Source organism: Nilaparvata lugens, chromosome 8, assembly GCF_014356525.2.
Source record: "Nilaparvata lugens isolate BPH chromosome 8, ASM1435652v1, whole genome shotgun sequence".
In the NCBI taxonomy this organism is placed as follows: domain Eukaryota; kingdom Metazoa; phylum Arthropoda; class Insecta; order Hemiptera; family Delphacidae; genus Nilaparvata; species Nilaparvata lugens.
Genome location: NC_052511.1, coordinates 5,425,679 through 5,446,189, shown reverse-complemented (window position 1 = coordinate 5,446,189; position 20,511 = coordinate 5,425,679). Strand labels below are relative to the sequence as shown.

Here is a 20,511-nt window from a genome sequence, read left to right as displayed (position 1 = left end):
ACTAAAGAATGACATTTATTTTAATTGCAAGGGTAATTGAATAGTATTGACTCTTTCCTCCTAGTAGCTTCCACAATTTGCATTTTACACAACGTCATAAGGAAGTATGGATTTTAAATATTCAATAAATAATTTTAAACTGAATGTTGAATGAAAAAGACTAAGAAATTGTCAAAAACTACGGTTTTTTTGTCTTAAATTGTCAAAAACTAGAATCAGTTTATCAGAGATTGACATTGGTGTAATAACCGAAACCGGTCTTTCTAAGTATCAATAAATCCGTGGTTTTTGACAATTTCTTAGTCTTTTTCATTCAATATGAATAATTACCACAATATCAACTTCTCAACTACACAAAAAGTAATTTTAAACTAATCATAACCTTTCAAATGCAAAACAAATAATTCAATTTGCACTGTGAGCATGCTCAATACAAAAATAACAATATATGCAAAACGTATTAAAAAACAATACTAAGCACAGTTATTGCTTAAATATATTGCACGAATATGTAGGTTGAGAAAAAACCCATATGTATTGTATCATAATATAACACAGCTAAAGAAAATTAGATACCGTATAATAAAAAGGCAAGAAAGTTGAAATAGTAAAATGACTCTAAAGGAGGCTAATAGTTAGTCATTTATTCCTACAAATAACCCCAAATGTTTTTTAAAAATCACTGAAGTGGAATTTTTCTATTCAAGACAGATTATAATCCAATATTTACAAAAGATTGAACATAGCTCATGAAAATAGCTTCCATACTAAACTAATATAATAAATTTGGCTTTATTAGTTTTTTTAATAATGTAATTCGTAACCAGTTACTTTTGAAATGGTAAGTTATAGTGGTAGAAAATAGTTCAGGTAACTGATTTGATATATATTAACAGCTACAATAAAACTATATTACACAATGTATTCTGATAGCTACATCATTTCCGATCAAATATCCCCCACCTTAAAAGTTTCTTACAACTTTAATGCATTAAAAAATAATCTCTTAGTTTAAGGTACTTCAAATACCTTGTCATGGATTTCAATAGTATTATCATATTTTCTTCATCATCAATGACAAAAATACATAATCATAGAATTGTTATGAGAATAATTCCAAAGATTGAAACTTTCAAAAAGTTGGACTTATTCATTTTCATAGCTATTAGCACCACATCAATTCAATCATAAGTTGAGTAGTTCTAGAAACTTTTCACAACTTTTCCAAAATTCTAGTTCTCATCCCTACATGCTAACAAGTTTTTTGATTTTTGAAAATATAGTTATTTTTGAATTTTAATTTTTATAACTGTAAATTTGAATACTAATATTTATTATTAAATAATTATCCTAACTCAATAACAAAGAGGCTGTAATTTCTATGAGGCTATTATTTTATGATTTCTTGTCCCGCTAATGCCTATATGCAAATAAATATTATAATAAATTGAACACTGTTATCAGGATTTTGAAGTTCTGTTCCAAAGTGGAATAACAGAGTATATATTTCATTTTGAAATGAAATTTCATTTAATTTATCTGAATTGTTTTTTATTTAATCATAATACGATTAAATAGTTTTCATTGGATGAACACTTGAAAATATAAAGTTTCTTCTCAAAATATGTAGAGTAATTTATTTTTACTAGTTGAGATAGTATTTCTTCTTAATGTAATCATAATTTTACATATTATAATATAGATTATCATAGATATGATTCACATTGGTAACTCAAAATTTAAATCTCAATACTTTCAATTGATTATCATCGATTGTGATATGCACACTCAACTAAATAACATTAATTTACCAATTACATTAGGATAAAATGTACAAATACCTGGATAACAGAATAAATAAAAATTCAAACAAATAACTCTTTTTGATATGATCAACTATATAAATGCTATATATTACAAAACGTAGAAAAACTACATCCAAATTCAACGACAAAAATAATTATATAAAATTCTATTTTTTCTCTCCAAAATATAGGACACTGTACCTAATAGATATATTTGTATTTAATTCAGTAGTATAATATAGAACATTTTTCAATGTTGAAAATCTACTTGATAAAAAATTTGATTGTTCTTTGGAGGTCGATAGTTTAAAAAATATATAAATCTATGAATTATACTCTTTTAGAGTAGAAAACTACATGTAAACAATAATGATCACAACCAAAATATTAACCAAACCCATCAAAATGTATCTAGAATCTATCTACACCATCACATACATCATACATCCCATCACAAAATAGGTAAGATACAGGGGGTACATTGCCTGGATATCCGTAGGGAATCGATTATCAGCTCATCGGGAAGACGAATATTTGCATGTAAAACTTTACTCAGTCTTGAGGAATCCGAAATTTTTTCTAAGTTGCTCCAGGAATATGAACGTGAGAATGGTGTGTGGAGCTAAACGAACAAAGGCTGGCACGTACCCCTGAAAACACAATGACAGTTTTTAGTGATGAAAACTAAGTAGACGTGCACTTGATTTACAATAAAATTATATACAACTGTCTATAATAGACAGCTATATTATTGACCGAGCGAAGTGAGGTCTAAGATTCAAGTCGACGGTTTGGCATTTCTCTTAATGTTTAAATGTTTATATGTTGCGCATTTACGGCGAAACGCGGTAATAGATTTTCATGAAATTTGACATGTATGTTCCTTTTTAAATTGCGCGTCGACGTATATACAAGGTTTTTGGAAATTTTGCATTTCAAGGATAATATAAAAGGAAAAAGGAGCCTCCTTCATACGCTAATATTAGAGTAAAAATCAGACTATAGAATTATTCATCATAATCAGCTGACAAGTGATTACACAGATGTGTGGAGAAGCCAGTCTATTGCTGTATTTCCATAAGGTCTATAGTTTCAATCAGGTACTTGTGGATGAGAATACTGCGTGAGGTTTACTGTTCACAGAACTACTAGTATTATCTATAGATATATAAAAGCAAAATGGCACTCACTGACTGACTGACTGACTATCTCACTCACTCACTCGCAGAACTAAAAATCTACCGGACCAAAAACGTTCAAATTTGGTAGGTATCTTCAGTTGGCCCTTAGAGGCGCACTAAGGAATCTTTTGGCAATATTTTAACTCTAAGGGTGGTTTTTAAGGGTTTAAAGTTCGTCTCTTAGCATGTATATTCTTCTTATTCTCTTAATTATAATTGAAAAATGTCCATACCATATGTTAATATAGAGCTATAATCTAGAGAGAGTACCTCTTCGAAACAGTTGTTAACTGGTAACTAAATTAATAATTTTGTCAGGTTGGCATTAAGTTGAGTTGACTTTGTTAGGTTGGCACCAAGTTGAAGATTGAAATGCATTTATCGCGGAAAAATTGATTGGGCACTGCTACTTCAATCAGAGCTACTCGCTTCGCTCGCCATATCCGTTTAGCCAGACGTTTAGTCTGGACCCCCGACTGGATCGTCCTAACATGATAAAAATGCTCAAATGAAAAATGCAGGCGAGCAAAGCGAGCCTGCTGATCTCATTCTTAGACGATCCAGTCGGGCTAGACGGATATGGCGAGCGAAGCGAGCCTGACGGCTAGTACTATTAATATATTATAATTGTAACTTTTGTTGTGTCAAGGGGGCTATTGTGGGAAGTATATCTTCCTGGTGCCCTTATATTGTAATGTAAATAAATAAATATAGAAAATTAATACAGACAGCTATAAGTTATCACACGAATATCAAAAGCAACAAATATTTAGAATCTGTTCCCAAAGCCACATTCCATTGCTTGGAATAGAATGCCAAGTACTAGATCAGGGACAATAGTAGCTTCCGCTATAGTGAGGTCCACGTTATAATGGCAGTGGAGAAAGATAGGAGAACAACGTTGCCGATCCTGTGTCTTGTCAATGCCTTCTGTAGACGGTAGCTTATACAGGTTCATTGATGTAATATTAACTGTTCATTCTCGTTTACAATAATCAATTATATTTTATCACGCAAGAAATTATATTTTTTTAAAATTTCATAATGAATTTTCATAATTAAGATGAAATATTTTGTTAATTATTAATTCTACATTGTTAAAACACGATCTGGTAACAGAGCGAAGCGAGAAAGAGATCGCGCCATCCGCTTTGTTGAATGATAGACAAGGATAGCAATACCATTGCTAACCAAACACTGCCATTATAACGTGGCCCTCAAGTTATCACACGAATTTCCAAAGCAGCAAATATTTAGAATCTGTTCCCAAGCCACAAAGTCGGTTCCCATTGCTTGAAATAAAATGCCAAGTACTAAATCAACCAGCACACAGGGACAATAGTAGCATAGAGAAACAATAGCGTAAGTAGATATCCCATGGTATAGGGAATTTATGTCGCAACTTTTACTGTTATCTCAAGCCTATTACTGTTGATTATTGTCAATTTTTACTGTTTTGTTGGGGTGATAGTGTATGAATGGCACAATTTGAGAGACTACCAGCGTCACACTGCTGCATAGGAAAGAACTATGTGAACTATCGGCTTGGGATAACAGTAAAAGTTGCGACATAAACGCCCTAAACCATGGGATATCTACTTATGCTATCGTTTCTCTATGATAGTAGCTTCGACTAGCTGTCACGGGAACACGGAATTGGAAATGTTATGTATAGTTGAATTTGAATATTTGGTTTCCAATTCCGTGTTCCCATAGTAGCTAGTGAAAGCTACTAGAGTGAGGTCCACGTTATAATGACAGTATTTGATCAACTTTGGTTTTGCAATCCTTGTCTATCATTTGACAAAGCCGGTGGTACTATCCTTTTCCAGGTCCACAACGATGCCAATTATGTTTTTGACAGTGTAAAAATATAATTAATTAATGCAGAGACTCGGCATCGCTAATATTCTTCTATCTTTATCCACTGCCATTATAACGTGGACTTCACTATATTGCCCCTGTGTGTAGCTTGCTTTACAATGGTGAGACTTTAATGATTGAAAACTGATTTAGCAACCTGGATCACTGAATGCTACCCGTTTAAAATTGACTTGAATATTTCAAATAATAATAAACACTTGCAGCCGGTTGCACAAAAGTCTCTTGAATTTTAATCCCGATTAAATGCCATGAGAACCAATCGGGGAAGCCTCCTTTTCAAAAAAAAAAAAACCGGATAAACCCTTCAATCACTATTCAAAATTCAACAGCCTTTGTGCAACCGGGCCTCGAAGTTTGAAGGCATTTTAAAAAAGTGGAAGCATAACCTCATTTTGGACTTATAAAATATTATCTAAATTTGGGAGAGAAATAGTAGAAGGAGTATCCTTAGTCTTTCTAATTGAATAAAAACACACATATGTTGTCAAATTCTACACAGTTTTATTCGGTACACGACCATGGTTTCGTGACCACACCGGTCACATTTTCAAGTTGACTAAAGCTAAAATGTTAAGGTAAGCAATGTTTACTATCTAACAATGTTTACTTGACCTTTTAGTTTTAGTCAACTTGAAAATGTGACCGGTGTGGTCACGGAACCATGGTCGTGTACTGAATAAAACTGTGTAGAATTTGACAACATATGTGTGTTTTCATTTAATTATGGAACGGTTCTACAATATTGACAATGACTCAGTCCAACTTAGTTTTTCTCTCTCATTCAGTGATTTCTTGTAAAAATTAGAATGATAAATAAAATAGACTAAATCATTATTTTTTGGGAAAATTCACCATTTTTTTTGGGGAAAAGAATTGAGTAAATAAAAATAAATTTACCTTGAAGAAAGCAAGTGGCCCCTCTTTGGCAGTAAAGGCTGCTAGCTGCAATAGGCTCTGGAAATAATAGAAAATTTATTTATTTATTTATCATTTACAATCAACTCAAGGACAAAGAAACAGACTACAGTCCAAAACTTCTTTTTATCCCAATTTCATAAAATAAATTGTGTTATTGAATAGTACCGGAACGGTGTTATATAATCATAATTTTTCATGAACCATTCTAATGACTAGTTACGTTATTTCTTGTTTATTGAGAACTATAATTACTTATTAATTTAGTCAGCATTGAAATAACCAAGCTGAGGGGTTCATATTAGCATGTCAAGATAGTGTTATCAACACATAGTCATATTGTAGCAGAGTAATGCATTTGCCTGTGCCTGACATCAGTTATAGGGTGTGTCACAAATCACCAGAGATCCTGATGCATAAATTGTCTGTGCTTTTTCACAGGCTACATTCACAGGCATCATTTATTTATTTATTCAGTCATGTCCAATTATTACACTTATGTGAGAGGCACAACAGGCTTATACCCAAAACTGTCCCTTCTCAAATTTATACTACAGTCCAAATACAAATGTAGGTTAAGCTACTATCACTTATTAAAAAAAACAGACTAATCTTCAATGAAAAATACATATAATGACTAACTAAATCTCACAGAAAGCTGCACTGTGAGTGCTGTATTATCATCTAAGGCCCGTATGCAGATACTCGGTTTAAACGGAGAAATGTCAGCTGTTCGTTTAAACCCCGTATGAAACACATTATGTTAAATGCAACCATATCTACAAGTAAACGTGGTTTAGCGTTAAACCATAGAGAAACAATAGCGTAAGTGGATATCCCATGGTATAGGGCGTTTATATCCCAACTTCTACTGTTATCTCAAGCGGATTACTGTCGATTATTGTCGATTTTTACTGTTTTGACCGGGTAAGAGTGTATGAACGGCACAATATGAGAGACTACGGGAAAGAACTACGTGGACTATCGGCTTGAGTTAACAGTAAAAGTTGCGACATAAACGCCCTATAACATGGCATATCTACTTATGCTATTGTTTCTCTATGGTTAAACGTAGTGTTAACGTATGACCCTAAAGCACTCATACGGTATAGACAAAACACCAGAGCTGCCTTATGACCCAAGAGATATAGAGGCCGTCGTGGAGAATGATAAATGCCGATTATACTGGAATTATTTATCCTCCACCACCGGGCTTTCAACAGCAACAAGCGGTTTTATTCAGAAGAGACTCCAAGAGAGTTAGCAAATACAAGATTAGCAACAATCGAATCTTTGAAAATTGTAAATAAAATTCTACAGTTTGTCTACGTGAATGTTCAGAGTCTTAGTGCCGGATGCACAAACGCCGATCAAGTTTTGATCGTGATTAGTTCCACGAGAACCAATAAGAGAAACCGTCTTTTCAGAAAAGCCTCCTCTGAATGGTTCTCATGGAATTAACCACGATTAAAATTTAACCGGCTTTTGTGCAACCGGGCCTTGGAGCTTCAATATTATGTCTATATTTGTTGACAATGTATGTCCTGAATTTTGTGTTTGAGTGAACATCATTTGATGCAGTCTGAAACCAGCCTCTACACCTCTATCTGTTATTTAAATCTGGCAGCATCAAAACGTTGACCTCACTATATCAGACTGACCATAAAGTGCTTGCTCGGGTCGTCGTCAAAGTGGGACATCGCCAACAGCAACTGCTTGAACTGGTCGTTCTAATTATAACGTGGACCTCACTATATCAGATTGACCATCAAGTGCTTGCTCGGGTCGTCGTCAAAGTGGGACATCGCCAACAGCAACTGCTTGAACTGGTCGTTCTAATTATAACGTGGACCTCACTATATCAGATTGACCATTAAGTGCTTGCTCGGGTCGTCGTCAAAGTGGGACATCGCCAACAGCAACTGCTTGAACTGGTCGTTCTAATTATAACGTTGACCTCACTATATCAGACTGACCACAAAGTGCTTGCTCGGGTCGTCGTCAAAGTGGGACATCGCCAACAGCAACTGCTTGAACTGGTCGTTCTAATTATAACGTTGACCTCACTATATCAGACTGACCACAAAGAGCTTGCTCGAGTCGTCGTCAAAGTGGGACATTGCCAACAGCAACTGCTTGAACTGGTCGTTCGACCTCACTATATGACAATATACAGAGTGTCTGATAAGTCACTCCCTATTTTTATACAGCTATAATTTCTTTATTTATGAAACAATTTTGTTAGAACTAAATTTGTTAGATAGAGTACTTCTTTAGGTTGTGTTTAACACCAATTTCATTTGTTTCAGTATAAAAATGCCCCCTCTCTTGATTGTGGAAGAACGAGCCAAAATAGCAGCTCATTATGAGGTCTGAGTGGTGCGAGTACAAAGGTGGTGGAGGGCTGAACGAGGGATTCATGCAACACTGGATGCAAAAACTGTTAAATATTTCCATTTCAAATTACTAACAACAGGAAGTGTCACAGATAGATGACGATCAGGAAGACCATCTACGTCAAGGACAGCAGAGAATGTTGAGTTCATGAAATAATCATGAGGAGCCCTAAGTAATAATCGCATCAAGGATCTCGTGAAAGTAGCCTTTCACGTTACTCTGTTGCAACAATTCTTGAGAAAGATCTCAATGTTTTTGCATCCAGTGTTGCATGGATCTCTCGTTCAGCCCTCCACCACTTTTGTACTCGCACCACTCAGACCTCATAACGAGCTGCTATTTCGGCTCGTTCTTCCAGTCAAGAGAGGGGGCATTTTTATACTGAAACAAATGAAAATTGGTGTTAAACACAACCTAAAGGAGTGCTCTATCTAACAAACGTAGTTCTAACAAAATGTGTTCATAAAGAAATTATAGCTGTATAAAAAATCTGGTGTGGTACACTCACACAACTTTCCTTGCTCATTGAACTGTAAGTCTCATTCTTGAACGAGAATAATTTAGGGGTATAACATAATGACGATGGGCGGCACCATATTTGAAACTACGATCAGGCTACTAAATGTGTATATATAATAATTATTGTTTTCAGAGTACTTTTTCCTTTGTGTAAATTGTGAAATTCGATGATTTTTTGAAAGTCGTCAAAACAGCTGTTCTACAGATGAAATATCTCGACTATGATGTGTTCTTTTTATAAACTGCTCTACCTACCTACCTCATGAACGAGAAGGAGTTTACAAAGTCCATTTCTCAAGGATTGGGTGGACCCCATTAGTTTCCCAGGAAAAAGACTCATGCCAGTTGATAGAGCTGATAAATAAGTATAGAGGGTATGAATTTGAAATAAATTGGTCAAGTCATTTTTGAGAAAATCGTGAAAAACATGGTTTTTTAGTAACTATCCGCCATTTTTCTCAAGAATATTACGGAGCTCCTGCAATTTTCCCAGAAATGAGACTCATGTCAGTTGATAGGGCTTATGAGTAGCTATCTATGGTATAAATTTGAAGAAAAATCCTTAGAGCCGTTTTCGAGAAAACCGTGAAAAACATGGTTTTTTAGTAATGATCCGCCATTTTTCTCAAGAATATTACGGAGCTCCTGCAATTTTCCCAGAAATGAGACTCATGTCAGTTGATAGGGCTTATAAATAGCTATCTATGGTATAAATTTGAAGGAAATCGTTGGAGCCGTTTTCGAGAAAACCGTCTAAAACATGTTTTTTTAGTAATTATCCGCCATTTTTCTCAAGAATATTACGGAGATCTTGCAATTTTCCCAGAAATGAGACTCATGTCAGTTGATAGGGCTTGTAAATAGCTATCCATTGTATAAATTTGAAGAAAATCATTAGAGCCGTTTTTGAGAAAATCGTGAAAAACATGTTTTTTAGTAATTATCCGCCATTTTTTCCGCCATCTTGAATTGAATTTTATTGAATTTCTTATTGTCGGATCCTCAAGGTATAAGGACCTTAAGTTTAAAATTTCAAGTCAATCGGTTAATTAGAAATGGAGTTATCGTGTTCACAGACACATACACACACAGACCAACACCCAAAAATCATGTTTTTGGACTCAGGGGACCTTGAAACGTATAGAAAACTTGAAATTAGGGTATCTTAATTTTTTTTGGAAAGCAATACTTTCCTTACCTATGGTAGTAGGGCAAGGAAAGTAAAAATAGGGAGTGACTTATCAGACACTCTGTATATAACAATATGATAATTGCTACGCTGGTTACTCACACTAAACTCGCCCGGTTTGGCGTTCATAGCGCGCGTCTTAAGAACGTCGAGAGGCTGCGTGAGCGTAGTTGCAATGGCGCCGGCCGACAGACTGGCCACAAAATGCGTGCTCGGGCCGTCGTCAAAGTGGGGCGTCGCCAACAGGGTCTGCTTTATCTGGTCGTAGAACGACAGCTGGCCGACCGTCATCAGCACGGCACGACCAGTGGCCGTGGTTGCGCCCGACCACAGTCGTCGCACGCCCTCCTCGCGGTACACGCGCCACAGACCGTCCAATGCGTGCTTATAACTGCAAACACAAAATCAATGTTTCGTTTACTTTTCTATTCGATTACAACTAGAATCAAATAAGATATATGTACTTGAAATTCATACAAAATATTCACAAAAATATAGGACTTCAAGTTAGAAACGATAGTACTAAATTCTGTGAGATATTACTTTTAACACGGTTCTATATCGAAGACGGAGAGGTCCGATGTCCTCCACTAATCACTCCCACTACCTATAGTGTGGTCCACGTTATAATGGCAGTGAATAAAGATAGAAGAATAGCGATGCCGATTCTCTGCATCAATTAATTACATTTCTACACTGTCAAAAACATAATTGTCATCGTTGTGGACCTAGAAAAGGATAGTATCACCGGCTTTGTCGAATGATAGACAAGGATAGCAAAACTAAAGTTGATCGAATACTGCCATTATAATGTGGATCTCACTATAGCAGCATTCTTAAGCTGCGTACACATACTCGCGCTTCCAACCAGCACCGAGCACGCTCCTACCTCGTACCACCATCGAACCACAGTCGCACCGCCCACGCACCCATCATGAACGTTACGGAAGATGTTAGATCTTCTCGCGTTCCCCGGTCGAACCACTCTTGCTCGCCGGTCGATCATCAATCGCTCTGCTGGAGTGACGTTCGGTTGCGGAGCAGAGCGACAGTCTGTACGCACCTTAACACGTCGCGCCAACACTCCCCTCCAGCTATTGCCTGGCATTGTTACAAAAGTGTTTACTGGTCAGCAGGTATATTGGTTTATGTGATTACAGAGATGTGTTCATCACAAGAACGTAAAACAAAATGACACGGCGCATCCAAATGTGCGCAGGATGACCGTCTCTGTCTATTCTACAAACTGTGGAAGGAGAAATGGATTTTTCCTCTTCATTTTAAAAGTAATATCTCTCAGACTTTAGAAGATATCCCATGGCATAAGTCGTTCATACTCCAAATTTGAAGCCGATTTTTTGTTAAATCAAGCCGATTACTGTCTATCATTACTGTTTTGGTAGGGTGAGAGTGAAAACAATACAGTATGAGAGACTACCAGCGACACATAGCTTCACGAAAAAACTACTATACTCTGTACAAAATTACTTCAGACTTGGGATGGACATGCGCAGCAGAGAAGGCATACAGCGGCAGGGATACAACGGCGGCTATGTTACCGTTGTGAACCGGCCTGCGATCTCTAATTTTCAGTGAGTATTCAAGCGCTCATGTTGAACTTCCTCTCTGGAAGTTTCCTCTCTGCAATCACTGACTCGACTGAATCTAATCGACAAATTGACAACTAGTGTGGCCTGACGTTATAGGTAGGTACTGATGAAGTATTTCAATGGGACTTACATTAACTGCGCAGTTAATGACTGCAGTTGAGGACTGCACAGTAACTTACAGCTGATGATCTGTGAGCACACACGAAAGCATGCTCCTGTGAAAAAATATTTTTTATTAAAATAGAGTGGATTTTTTGACAATATCTCCAGTCTCTTCAATTATTTTAATGGGACTACCTGATTGTTCAATTATAGAAAATACTATGAGAAAGAGTACTTAAGTCCTAGAGATATTACTTTAAAATGGAGAGGGGAAACCAGTTTCTCCTTGCACAGATTATAGCATGGACAGAGTAGTGGAGAGGAGTAATCATGCTGTGCACAATTGGATGCTGACACAAAAGTAGAGAGAATGCTGATAGGTAGTGGCAGTGATTAGTGAAGGAAAGAGCATCGGACCTCTCTGTCTTCGAGAGAGAGCCTTGTAAAAAGTAATATCTCTCGGACTAAAGTCATTTTCTATAACTGAAGAAGGTACTGATATTGTACAATTATATTGAATAGAATTGAATGACTGCCTCTATTTTTGACCTAGCAGGGCGAAGTTAGGGCGCAGTCGGCCCCTCTCTTACACTCAACCCTCAATAATAATATTAATATTATTATAAAAATAATATTTATTGACCGTTCAGGGACCGCTCAAGGGACACAGAATACAGTGATGATATAACAGTTTTAAACAGAATAACATGCTTACTTTCTCCGACTCCCAGCTGGTAACTTGATATCGTTCTGCATCCTGACGTTGACCATGTCCGCAGGGGTGCCAACAAAACCCCCCCGCAGCTCCAGCTGCTGACGCCAGCACAATTCTCATCGGAAATGATATCGCTTCGCCATTCGGCGAGACTCCTTGTTTCGCCACCTTCAAATTCACAACAAAAATTGATATCAAGATATGTTTATTTGTTGAAATAGCGATATATTGATCTTTGTACTAGAATACTATAATTTAGCGCATCATCAATAAATATCGAGGCACCGAGCTTCGCTCGTTATTTTTATTTATTGATAAACAGAACACAATTCTCTAAAATGATCGTGTTTATATTTCACAGAAGGCTATACGTCACCTTATGAATTTCGGGGATGCGATATTTTGATTTTTCACATACTAACTTTTTTACTATCCACAGCTGTTTCAGCCAAGGATGAATTATCCTTTTAATGTCGTTCAGCGAGTTTTCTCAAGGATGAGACCTAGTGCAATCGAATCTTTATATCATAAACCTACTATGTTCCAAATTTCGTGAGAATCGTTAGAGCCGTTTTCGAGATCCGTTAGAAATAAATAACCAGATATATAAAAACAGAAATTGCTCTCTTAATATAATAGGATTAATCACCCATAAACTAAATTATAACTAGCAAATATTATTATGTGAAGAGTTCCTTTTCTGATGATTTTGAATTCTCATTAGATTTGAGTAGATGGAGATTATAGATTGAATCTTGTCAATTATTTATTAGTGTGCTGAACCACGGATATTTGCTAGATTTTGACACGTGTTTTACCAATTTAATTTTGAGCTGACAGTGTCAAATCTATAAAAATAGTGAATTTGGATTTAATTTTTATTCTCAATAATAGAATAAAAGAATATAGCTTGTTTTGAATAGTGGAATAGTTTGTTTTCAAAGAACTCCTGTGCTCGATTGCACCAATCAAGATCTTAGACCATACACGTAACTAATAATTTAGTATAGCTTAATACTGATCCTGATTTATTAGATTCATTTATTGCATTATCCAATATCCTTACCATCACAATCAACTTACAGACTTGCCAGGAGACCTTTGTGTTCAAGGAACATGAAAATGTTTAAGCTATTTGTATAAGCTGTGTTTATCTATGAGTATAGAATGATTAAATCTATGAGTTTCATGTTTAAGAAATGAAGCTGATAGTCAGTGTTAGAAAAAGAAGTATTGATATATACTCAAATAAAATTCTTACTATATAAAAGCAACATTGAGGAAAATAAAGAGTAGAATTGGGTGCATACAGTAACGAATTGAGAAGTAGATGAATAAAAAATATGTGGGAATATTTGTTGAGAAATATTTTTAATAAATTGATGTAATTATATTTTCATCAGAATTGTGCACTAACTATAAAATATTGAATCGTTTATTCACATACTACAAGCATTTAAGATTTCATATTAGTGTTTGTTTGCTTTGAGTTAGAGCTTAAGATCGAATTAGAAAAAAGTGTATTTTTTAGAATAAAACAAGAGCTAGTAAGAAATGCAAGAACTAATGAATAAAAATTCTCAAAACTAAGGCTATAGATCATATACAGTGAGTTAGAATTCAACTGGAATGTACTACCTTGGTTAATTTCAATTTTTATTGGTTATTCGATTACACAGTTTTCATTATCCTTCAAAAAATTCAACTGCCATGCTCAAAAAAGCATTAGATAAGTGTTAGATAACAAACACAGAAATTGTTTAAACTTATTTCAACACATTATAACGACAACAGTCTGAACCAATAAAGTTGCAAATTCAATAAATTGACGTACAACTATCCACGTTTGCATTGAATGCATGAATTTATTGCCATGCACTGAAATTAAATGGTTGTGAGAGCAACCTACACTTCTATCAATATTTGTCTACAATCTACAGAAATTCTAATTCATTAGAAAAAAGATTTATTTTGAGTAAGAGTATGCGAATTTTAATCAAGTTGTTAAAAATAAATTATAGTAGCCTGAATTATTTCAAACGTTTCTACGCAAATTTATTAGAGAATTCATAACTCAAACCTTAAAAATATTGTTTGCTTGTTGTAAACTTTGTTATGTTTAGCATTTGACAATACATTGTTAGTAAGGGGTTCAATATACAGATTTCAAATAAAAAAATAAATACTGTAAATTTAAAATTCATTAGAAAGAAAAATGGGACAAAATGAAAAAAGAATAAGAAAGATGCCAATTTACAGCTTATTCGGCCTAATCTTACAAATTATACTATCAAGTCTCTAATAATCATAACATCTACTCTTACAATCAATTCTCTAATTGCTACTTCAATCAGGCCTACATCATTCTCGAATTCCCAAAAGATTTTCAATGTTAATATTTTCTAATAGTCCAAATATTGTTTATTTTATATATTATATTTAAAGTCCAAATAATATTTCAAGTCCAAAAATACATTGGGGATGATAAAGAACTGTAGCTTTATACTTTAGGTTTCATGAAAACGAGAAGATTTGAACTACTCCATCGAGCTGAATTTTACAATAATACCAAAGATTTCAACAGGTGTCACATAAATTGTATGACTAAATAATCAGCATATTATTCAAGTCAAAACTGAATTTCATTGTTGATCACGCCATGAATATTACTCATTTACTGGTCGATATACCAGAATATTTACATGGGAAACCATAGTTGGCAAGGTATTTTTCCTCATTTCTTTCTGTTCAGTACACCCCACCATGAAGCCTGTTTTTGTATTTTATCAGAAATTTATTTTTGATTGTTATTTTTTGTATTTTAATTTCTTTTATGTACATTGTGTTTAATTGAATAAAATTATTGTTGATTTACAGTTCCTAGTACGGTATTTTATTTGAACTCTTCAAACTCTGTAAGACTAACTTAGAACCTAGTATTTTCCGTAGTTCAATTTCAAAAAATTGTCGCCACGCTCTACCAAGTGCAAAATTCTCATTACAAATGAGTGAATGCAAATCTGTTTCTTTAATAATTTACAAGGACATAATAGAACAGAGAGTGAACTTTATAGTTGTGTTGTGAGTGATGTTGTGGTGGTACTTTTCCATAATGAAAACACAAATTTTTACCTCCGCCATTTTCTCTTGGGTAGACAGTAGTTGTAAACAAACAGCTGAAGATGTGGCTGGTAAAGCCACGAAACCTGGTTCTGTATATATTATAATAACTAGCCGTCAGGCTCGCTTCGCTCGCCATATCAGTCTAGCCAGGGGGCTCCGCCCCCTGGACCCCCGACTGGATAGTCCAAGAATGAGATCAGCAGGCTCGCTTCGCTCGCCTGCATTTTTCATTTGAGCATTTTTATCATATGTAAGGACAATCCAGTCGGGGGTCTAGACTAAAAGGTCTGGCTAAACGGATATGGCGAGCGAAGCGAGCCTGACAGCTAGTAATATAATATTCCCAGGAATAGCTCTGATTGAAGTAGTAGTGCCCAATCAATTTTTCCGCAATAAATGCATTTCAATCTTCAACTTGGTGCCAACCTAACAAAGTCAACTCAACTTAATGCCAATCTGACAAAATTATTAATTTAGTTGTCAGTTAACAACTGTTTCGAAGAGGTACTCTATCTAGATTATAGTTCTATAGTAACATATGATGTGGACATTTCAATATTATAATTAAGATATTGGGAGAAGAAGAATATACATGCTAAAAGACGAACTTTAAACCCTTAAAAACAACCCTTAGGGTTAAAATATTGCCAAAAGATTTCTTAGTGCGCCTCTAAAGGGCCAACTGAACATACCTACCAAATTTGAACGTTTTTGGTCCGGTAGATTTTTAGTTATGCGAGTGAGTGAGTGAGTGAGTGCCATTTCGCTTTTATATATATAGATTTATAATAATAAAAAGTGGTTGACAATTAAAATTTGTGTTTTCATCAGAGAGTGAGCTATTTATTCTAGACATCTAGTAATAGGAAACAGGCAAATGCTAATAAACCTTTCACTATTATTAACTATTTCAAATAAAGAAGTAATATTTCAGGCAAATTATACCTATTCTAATTGATGTTTCCGAGTTCCAATTGTTCCTGACTTCTATCAGTTTTCTATCACAGCTATGTTCTATATCTTTCAACACAATTTTCTATCACAGTTATATTTTTATATCTTTCATCACAATGCCAATTCAAGATTCTAATTCAAAGGTTATAAACTCATCAATATTATGAAGACTACAACACGACATAAGAGATATAATTTGTTTTGCTACACTTAGACAAGGATGAAGATAATAAAAGATCTAGATAAGATTTATGGAGTCATAAATCCAAACCAAACACTCTAAGCATCACAATACATTACTATTTTCATAGACAAAGTTAAATAACATAACAGAGAAACAATAACTTTCAAACGACAAACGTTATTTCATCAAACCAGTGAGCAAAATTCATTCAAGTTATCATTCAACAGAACGTTTAGCGAGCAATTTTACCAAGTTTTCATCTTTCCGTGTGGAAAATGAGGAACTTTCGCAGCCATCTCACTGTTTTAGTTCAGTTGGACAGATAGAAATAAATCAGTCAATATATCACATTTATTGAATTAGTGAAATTAGACAATTTGAAATACTAATGGCTAAACTATGATGCTACTAGTTATTTAGGTTAATTGTGTTAGTTACTTCAGTAATTGATATCGCTTTAAAATGCTAAATTATAAACTATAGAACCTTAATGCACAGAGAAAAGATAGCATGTGACGCTGGTAGTGTATCATACTCTGCCGTTCTTACATTCTCACCCGGCCAAAACAATAATAAAAGATAGTAGTCGACAGTAATCAACTTGAGTTGACAAAAATCGGCTTGAAATTTGGAACATAAACAACCTATACCAGGGCTCTCCAACCTGTGGCCCGCGGGCTACATCCGGCCCGCGGATGGATTTTGTCCGGCCCGCCGAGAGTTATTGCAACAGATTTTCCAAAATATATATTTATATACATTTTGATAACAACTGTGAGTTCATTACTCTTCTCTTACTAGCCACTCCATTTCTTAATAAGTGTAAAATTAGCAGTAAACAAGCAGCGATCAACCATTGCGAGATATTAGCAAATGGTCTGCACGGACTGTACATGTCCCTGTTTGAACGCTACAAAGAAGGAAAACTACATTCATTTTACTGTTCTCTCCCAGGAAAGACTTTAAAAACATAAAAGCCATGCTCGAGCTATGTTTTCTCTTTTTGGATCTACCTACAAGTGCGAGCAGACATTTTCAAAAATGAAGTTTGTTAAATCCAAATACTTCCTTGTCAAATGAATATTTGAAATCAATTTTAATGATCGAAACCACAAAGTTTGATCCTAAATGGGCGGACATTCTAAGTGGAAAACAAAATATACAATCTTCTCACTAAAATTAAGTATTCTCTTTAGCATGGTAACTTTTTGTGAATTCATGTATTGTCAAATTGTCTTATTACTATTGAAAAAGTTTTTATTATTTTGTTTAACTTGCTAAATTCATGCATTTTCAAGATTTCTCATGACCTTTTTACACTCAATAAATTGGACTTCGTATTAAAATGGAATGAGTTGGTTTGTTTCTTCCTATTTGGAACTCCTCATATTATTTTAATGGAAATATAATAATTGTACACCCCCTAAATCCCCCGTCGTGTGTGAATTCCCCACAAGTCAAATTCCACGTAAATCCTTGCTATTGGCCCTCCAAGCCTCACAAGAATTAACAATGTGGCCTTTGGATAAAAACGGTTGGAGACCCCTGACCTATACCATTGGATATCAACTTATGCTATTTTTTCTCTATACTAAAAGCCACATGGATTCTAAGGGAGAAATCATCAATCCTCTGCCTCAAAAATAGATTTCCTTATTAATGTATTGATATGCTTTTACTAATGTGCTGTACTTGTTAACGCTAATACCTTATTTTAGTTTAAGCTTCATCGATAAGCTGAAAATCCCATCAGTTACTTGAAGCAAGCTCGAAATTACATCTTTAATTGGAAGCTATATCTTATACTATTCTGAGAAATGTACCTTTATATACGCATTATTACTGTATGTTGTACGTGTAGAATCAAATCAATGAATAAAAGAAAAAATACTTTTGAAATTATAATATTAACCATTTGACAATAGAAAAATGCAGTCATTTCTAACTAATCAGGTATAAATTAATGGGCAGACAGTAAATTTGGATTCTTACTCGACAGTGACATTTAAAATATAATTACTACTAAATGACTATAATCACTTGAAAATGGCATAAATGTCCGAAACATGTAGTGATAAAATATTTCAAAAAAAGGGTACTGAGATTGTTATTTTCTTTATATTTATAATTACTACTAATTCTAATTGGACTATTCCCACTTAGCCAGGCGAAAAGTGAGTATGAAAAGTAGCATTAGAATATATGGGAATTATATTTTCACTGTTCACTGTCACAGATATGTGCTAATCCGGCTCAAGTGAAATTAATATTCATTTATTTATTACAAAACAAGGAAGACTACAGGCATTAGGCCCGAAACAGTCTTCACTACAACTTACAATCGTATTAAGCAAGTTACTAATTTTTTTCTCATATACCAACCCATATTTCCCCAAATCATCATTGAACCTTTAGTACTATTCCTACACATAATTTTATCAAGATTACTAACATAATATCATAATTCCTTTTTGTTTAAAGCAGTTTTGGATACTTTCAAAAATAAAAGTCAATTGACAACACAAACTCATATCGCTGATTATAATGTACGCTATAGAAATAGAGTTCAATTACATAGACCTAGGCTTGAGCATAACAGAAGATTTTTCAGATATGTAGGTGGTAAGCTTTACAATGCCTTGCAACCTGACTTACAGGAGTGTCAATATAGCCTATAGTAAAGGCCATATTGAAAAAAATCATTGTTGCGATTGATGATACGCAGTTGTTTTTATGAAAGTTTTTTCATGCTCGAAAGTTGATATTTTGTTTGATTTAGTTTTTGTATGGTTGGGAATTTGAATTATTATTTTAATTATATTGTGTCATATCACTTATATTTTGCATGGCTTCATCTGTTGACTGAAGAATCGAAAATTATCATTTGGAATGTGCTGCCCGCAAGGAGAACTGTTTAAATTGCAATATGATTTATTATTTTAGTTTCAATTTTTTTCTCTTGATTCTTTTTTGAAATTTTGTAGTTTCTTAAGATTTTTTATACTATTAATGTAAGACTCTATATATTCCTTCTTTCATTTTTTTCTATATTTTGTTTGAACATTTTCTATTGTGATTAAATATACGGTGAAGGCCCCACACAGGATTACCTTTGGGGCTTCATTTAGACTATGATGATAAACATGTATTGTGCATGCGTGAGTGTTTGCTACACCAGTTATGTTATTTCATTTCAATTTGTTTTTACAATGTTTGTTTTTGGTCGAATAAAATATTATTATTATTATACAAGTTACCTTTACTCTATTTTTTATAAACATAAATATAATTTTCTCCTTGTTCATACCAACCAATTAAGGCAGAGTAGAAGAGTATTAAATAGATCAATGTCAGATGATAGAGTGGAGGGCATTTCAGCAATGACAATTGAAGGAAATGGTCGGTTAGCGAGTAGGGTGTATATAGCTGTGATGCAATATGAATATAAATACAGTTATAACAAGAAAGAATAAATATCATTTATCAATGGCATACAGAATGTATGTAGTGAAGTGCATGACAGATAGTGAATACAATAGTTGTGAATCAGAATGATCATGACCTTCAAGTTTATCTAGCAGCAAATTATTTATTTTCTCAGGTTCATGGGAATTCCGATAAAAGTAGGACGATACGAATTGATTTCAGTTTGAATTTGGAAGTAAAACATCGTAGTTCTAATAATAAAACGTTATAAATGAGTTACAGATGAATTTGAAATAGATCTCCTTTATAGCGAATTGAAAACTTATCTAACCTCATACTGAAGAACGGTTTTGTTTTTAACATTTTAATCAAAGCAAAATCATTCTATATACAATAATTTCATATCTTCCACTTTTATTATTTATAGTATTGTATGAATGGAAACGATTAGCTAAGATAACTTATACGTTTGCTCTACTGTTTACTTGTAAGGCAACGTTTTATGTT

At 34.2% G+C, this 20,511-nt stretch overlaps 1 protein-coding gene across 1 annotated transcript in view; it reads right to left on the bottom strand.

The window, feature by feature from the left end:
• Positions 1–242: 242 nt before the first annotated feature.
• LOC111064202 (mitochondrial dicarboxylate carrier) overlaps positions 243–20,511 on the bottom strand; it is an 80,697-nt gene continuing 60,428 nt past the window's right edge. Inside the window, 5 exon segments of the mRNA XM_039433804.1 lie at positions 243–2,455; positions 5,768–5,824; positions 9,993–10,281; positions 12,318–12,400; positions 12,402–12,485. Of these exon segments, the coding sequence (XP_039289738.1) occupies positions 2,354–2,455; positions 5,768–5,824; positions 9,993–10,281; positions 12,318–12,400; positions 12,402–12,485 (615 nt within the window). The 3' untranslated portion in view covers positions 243–2,353.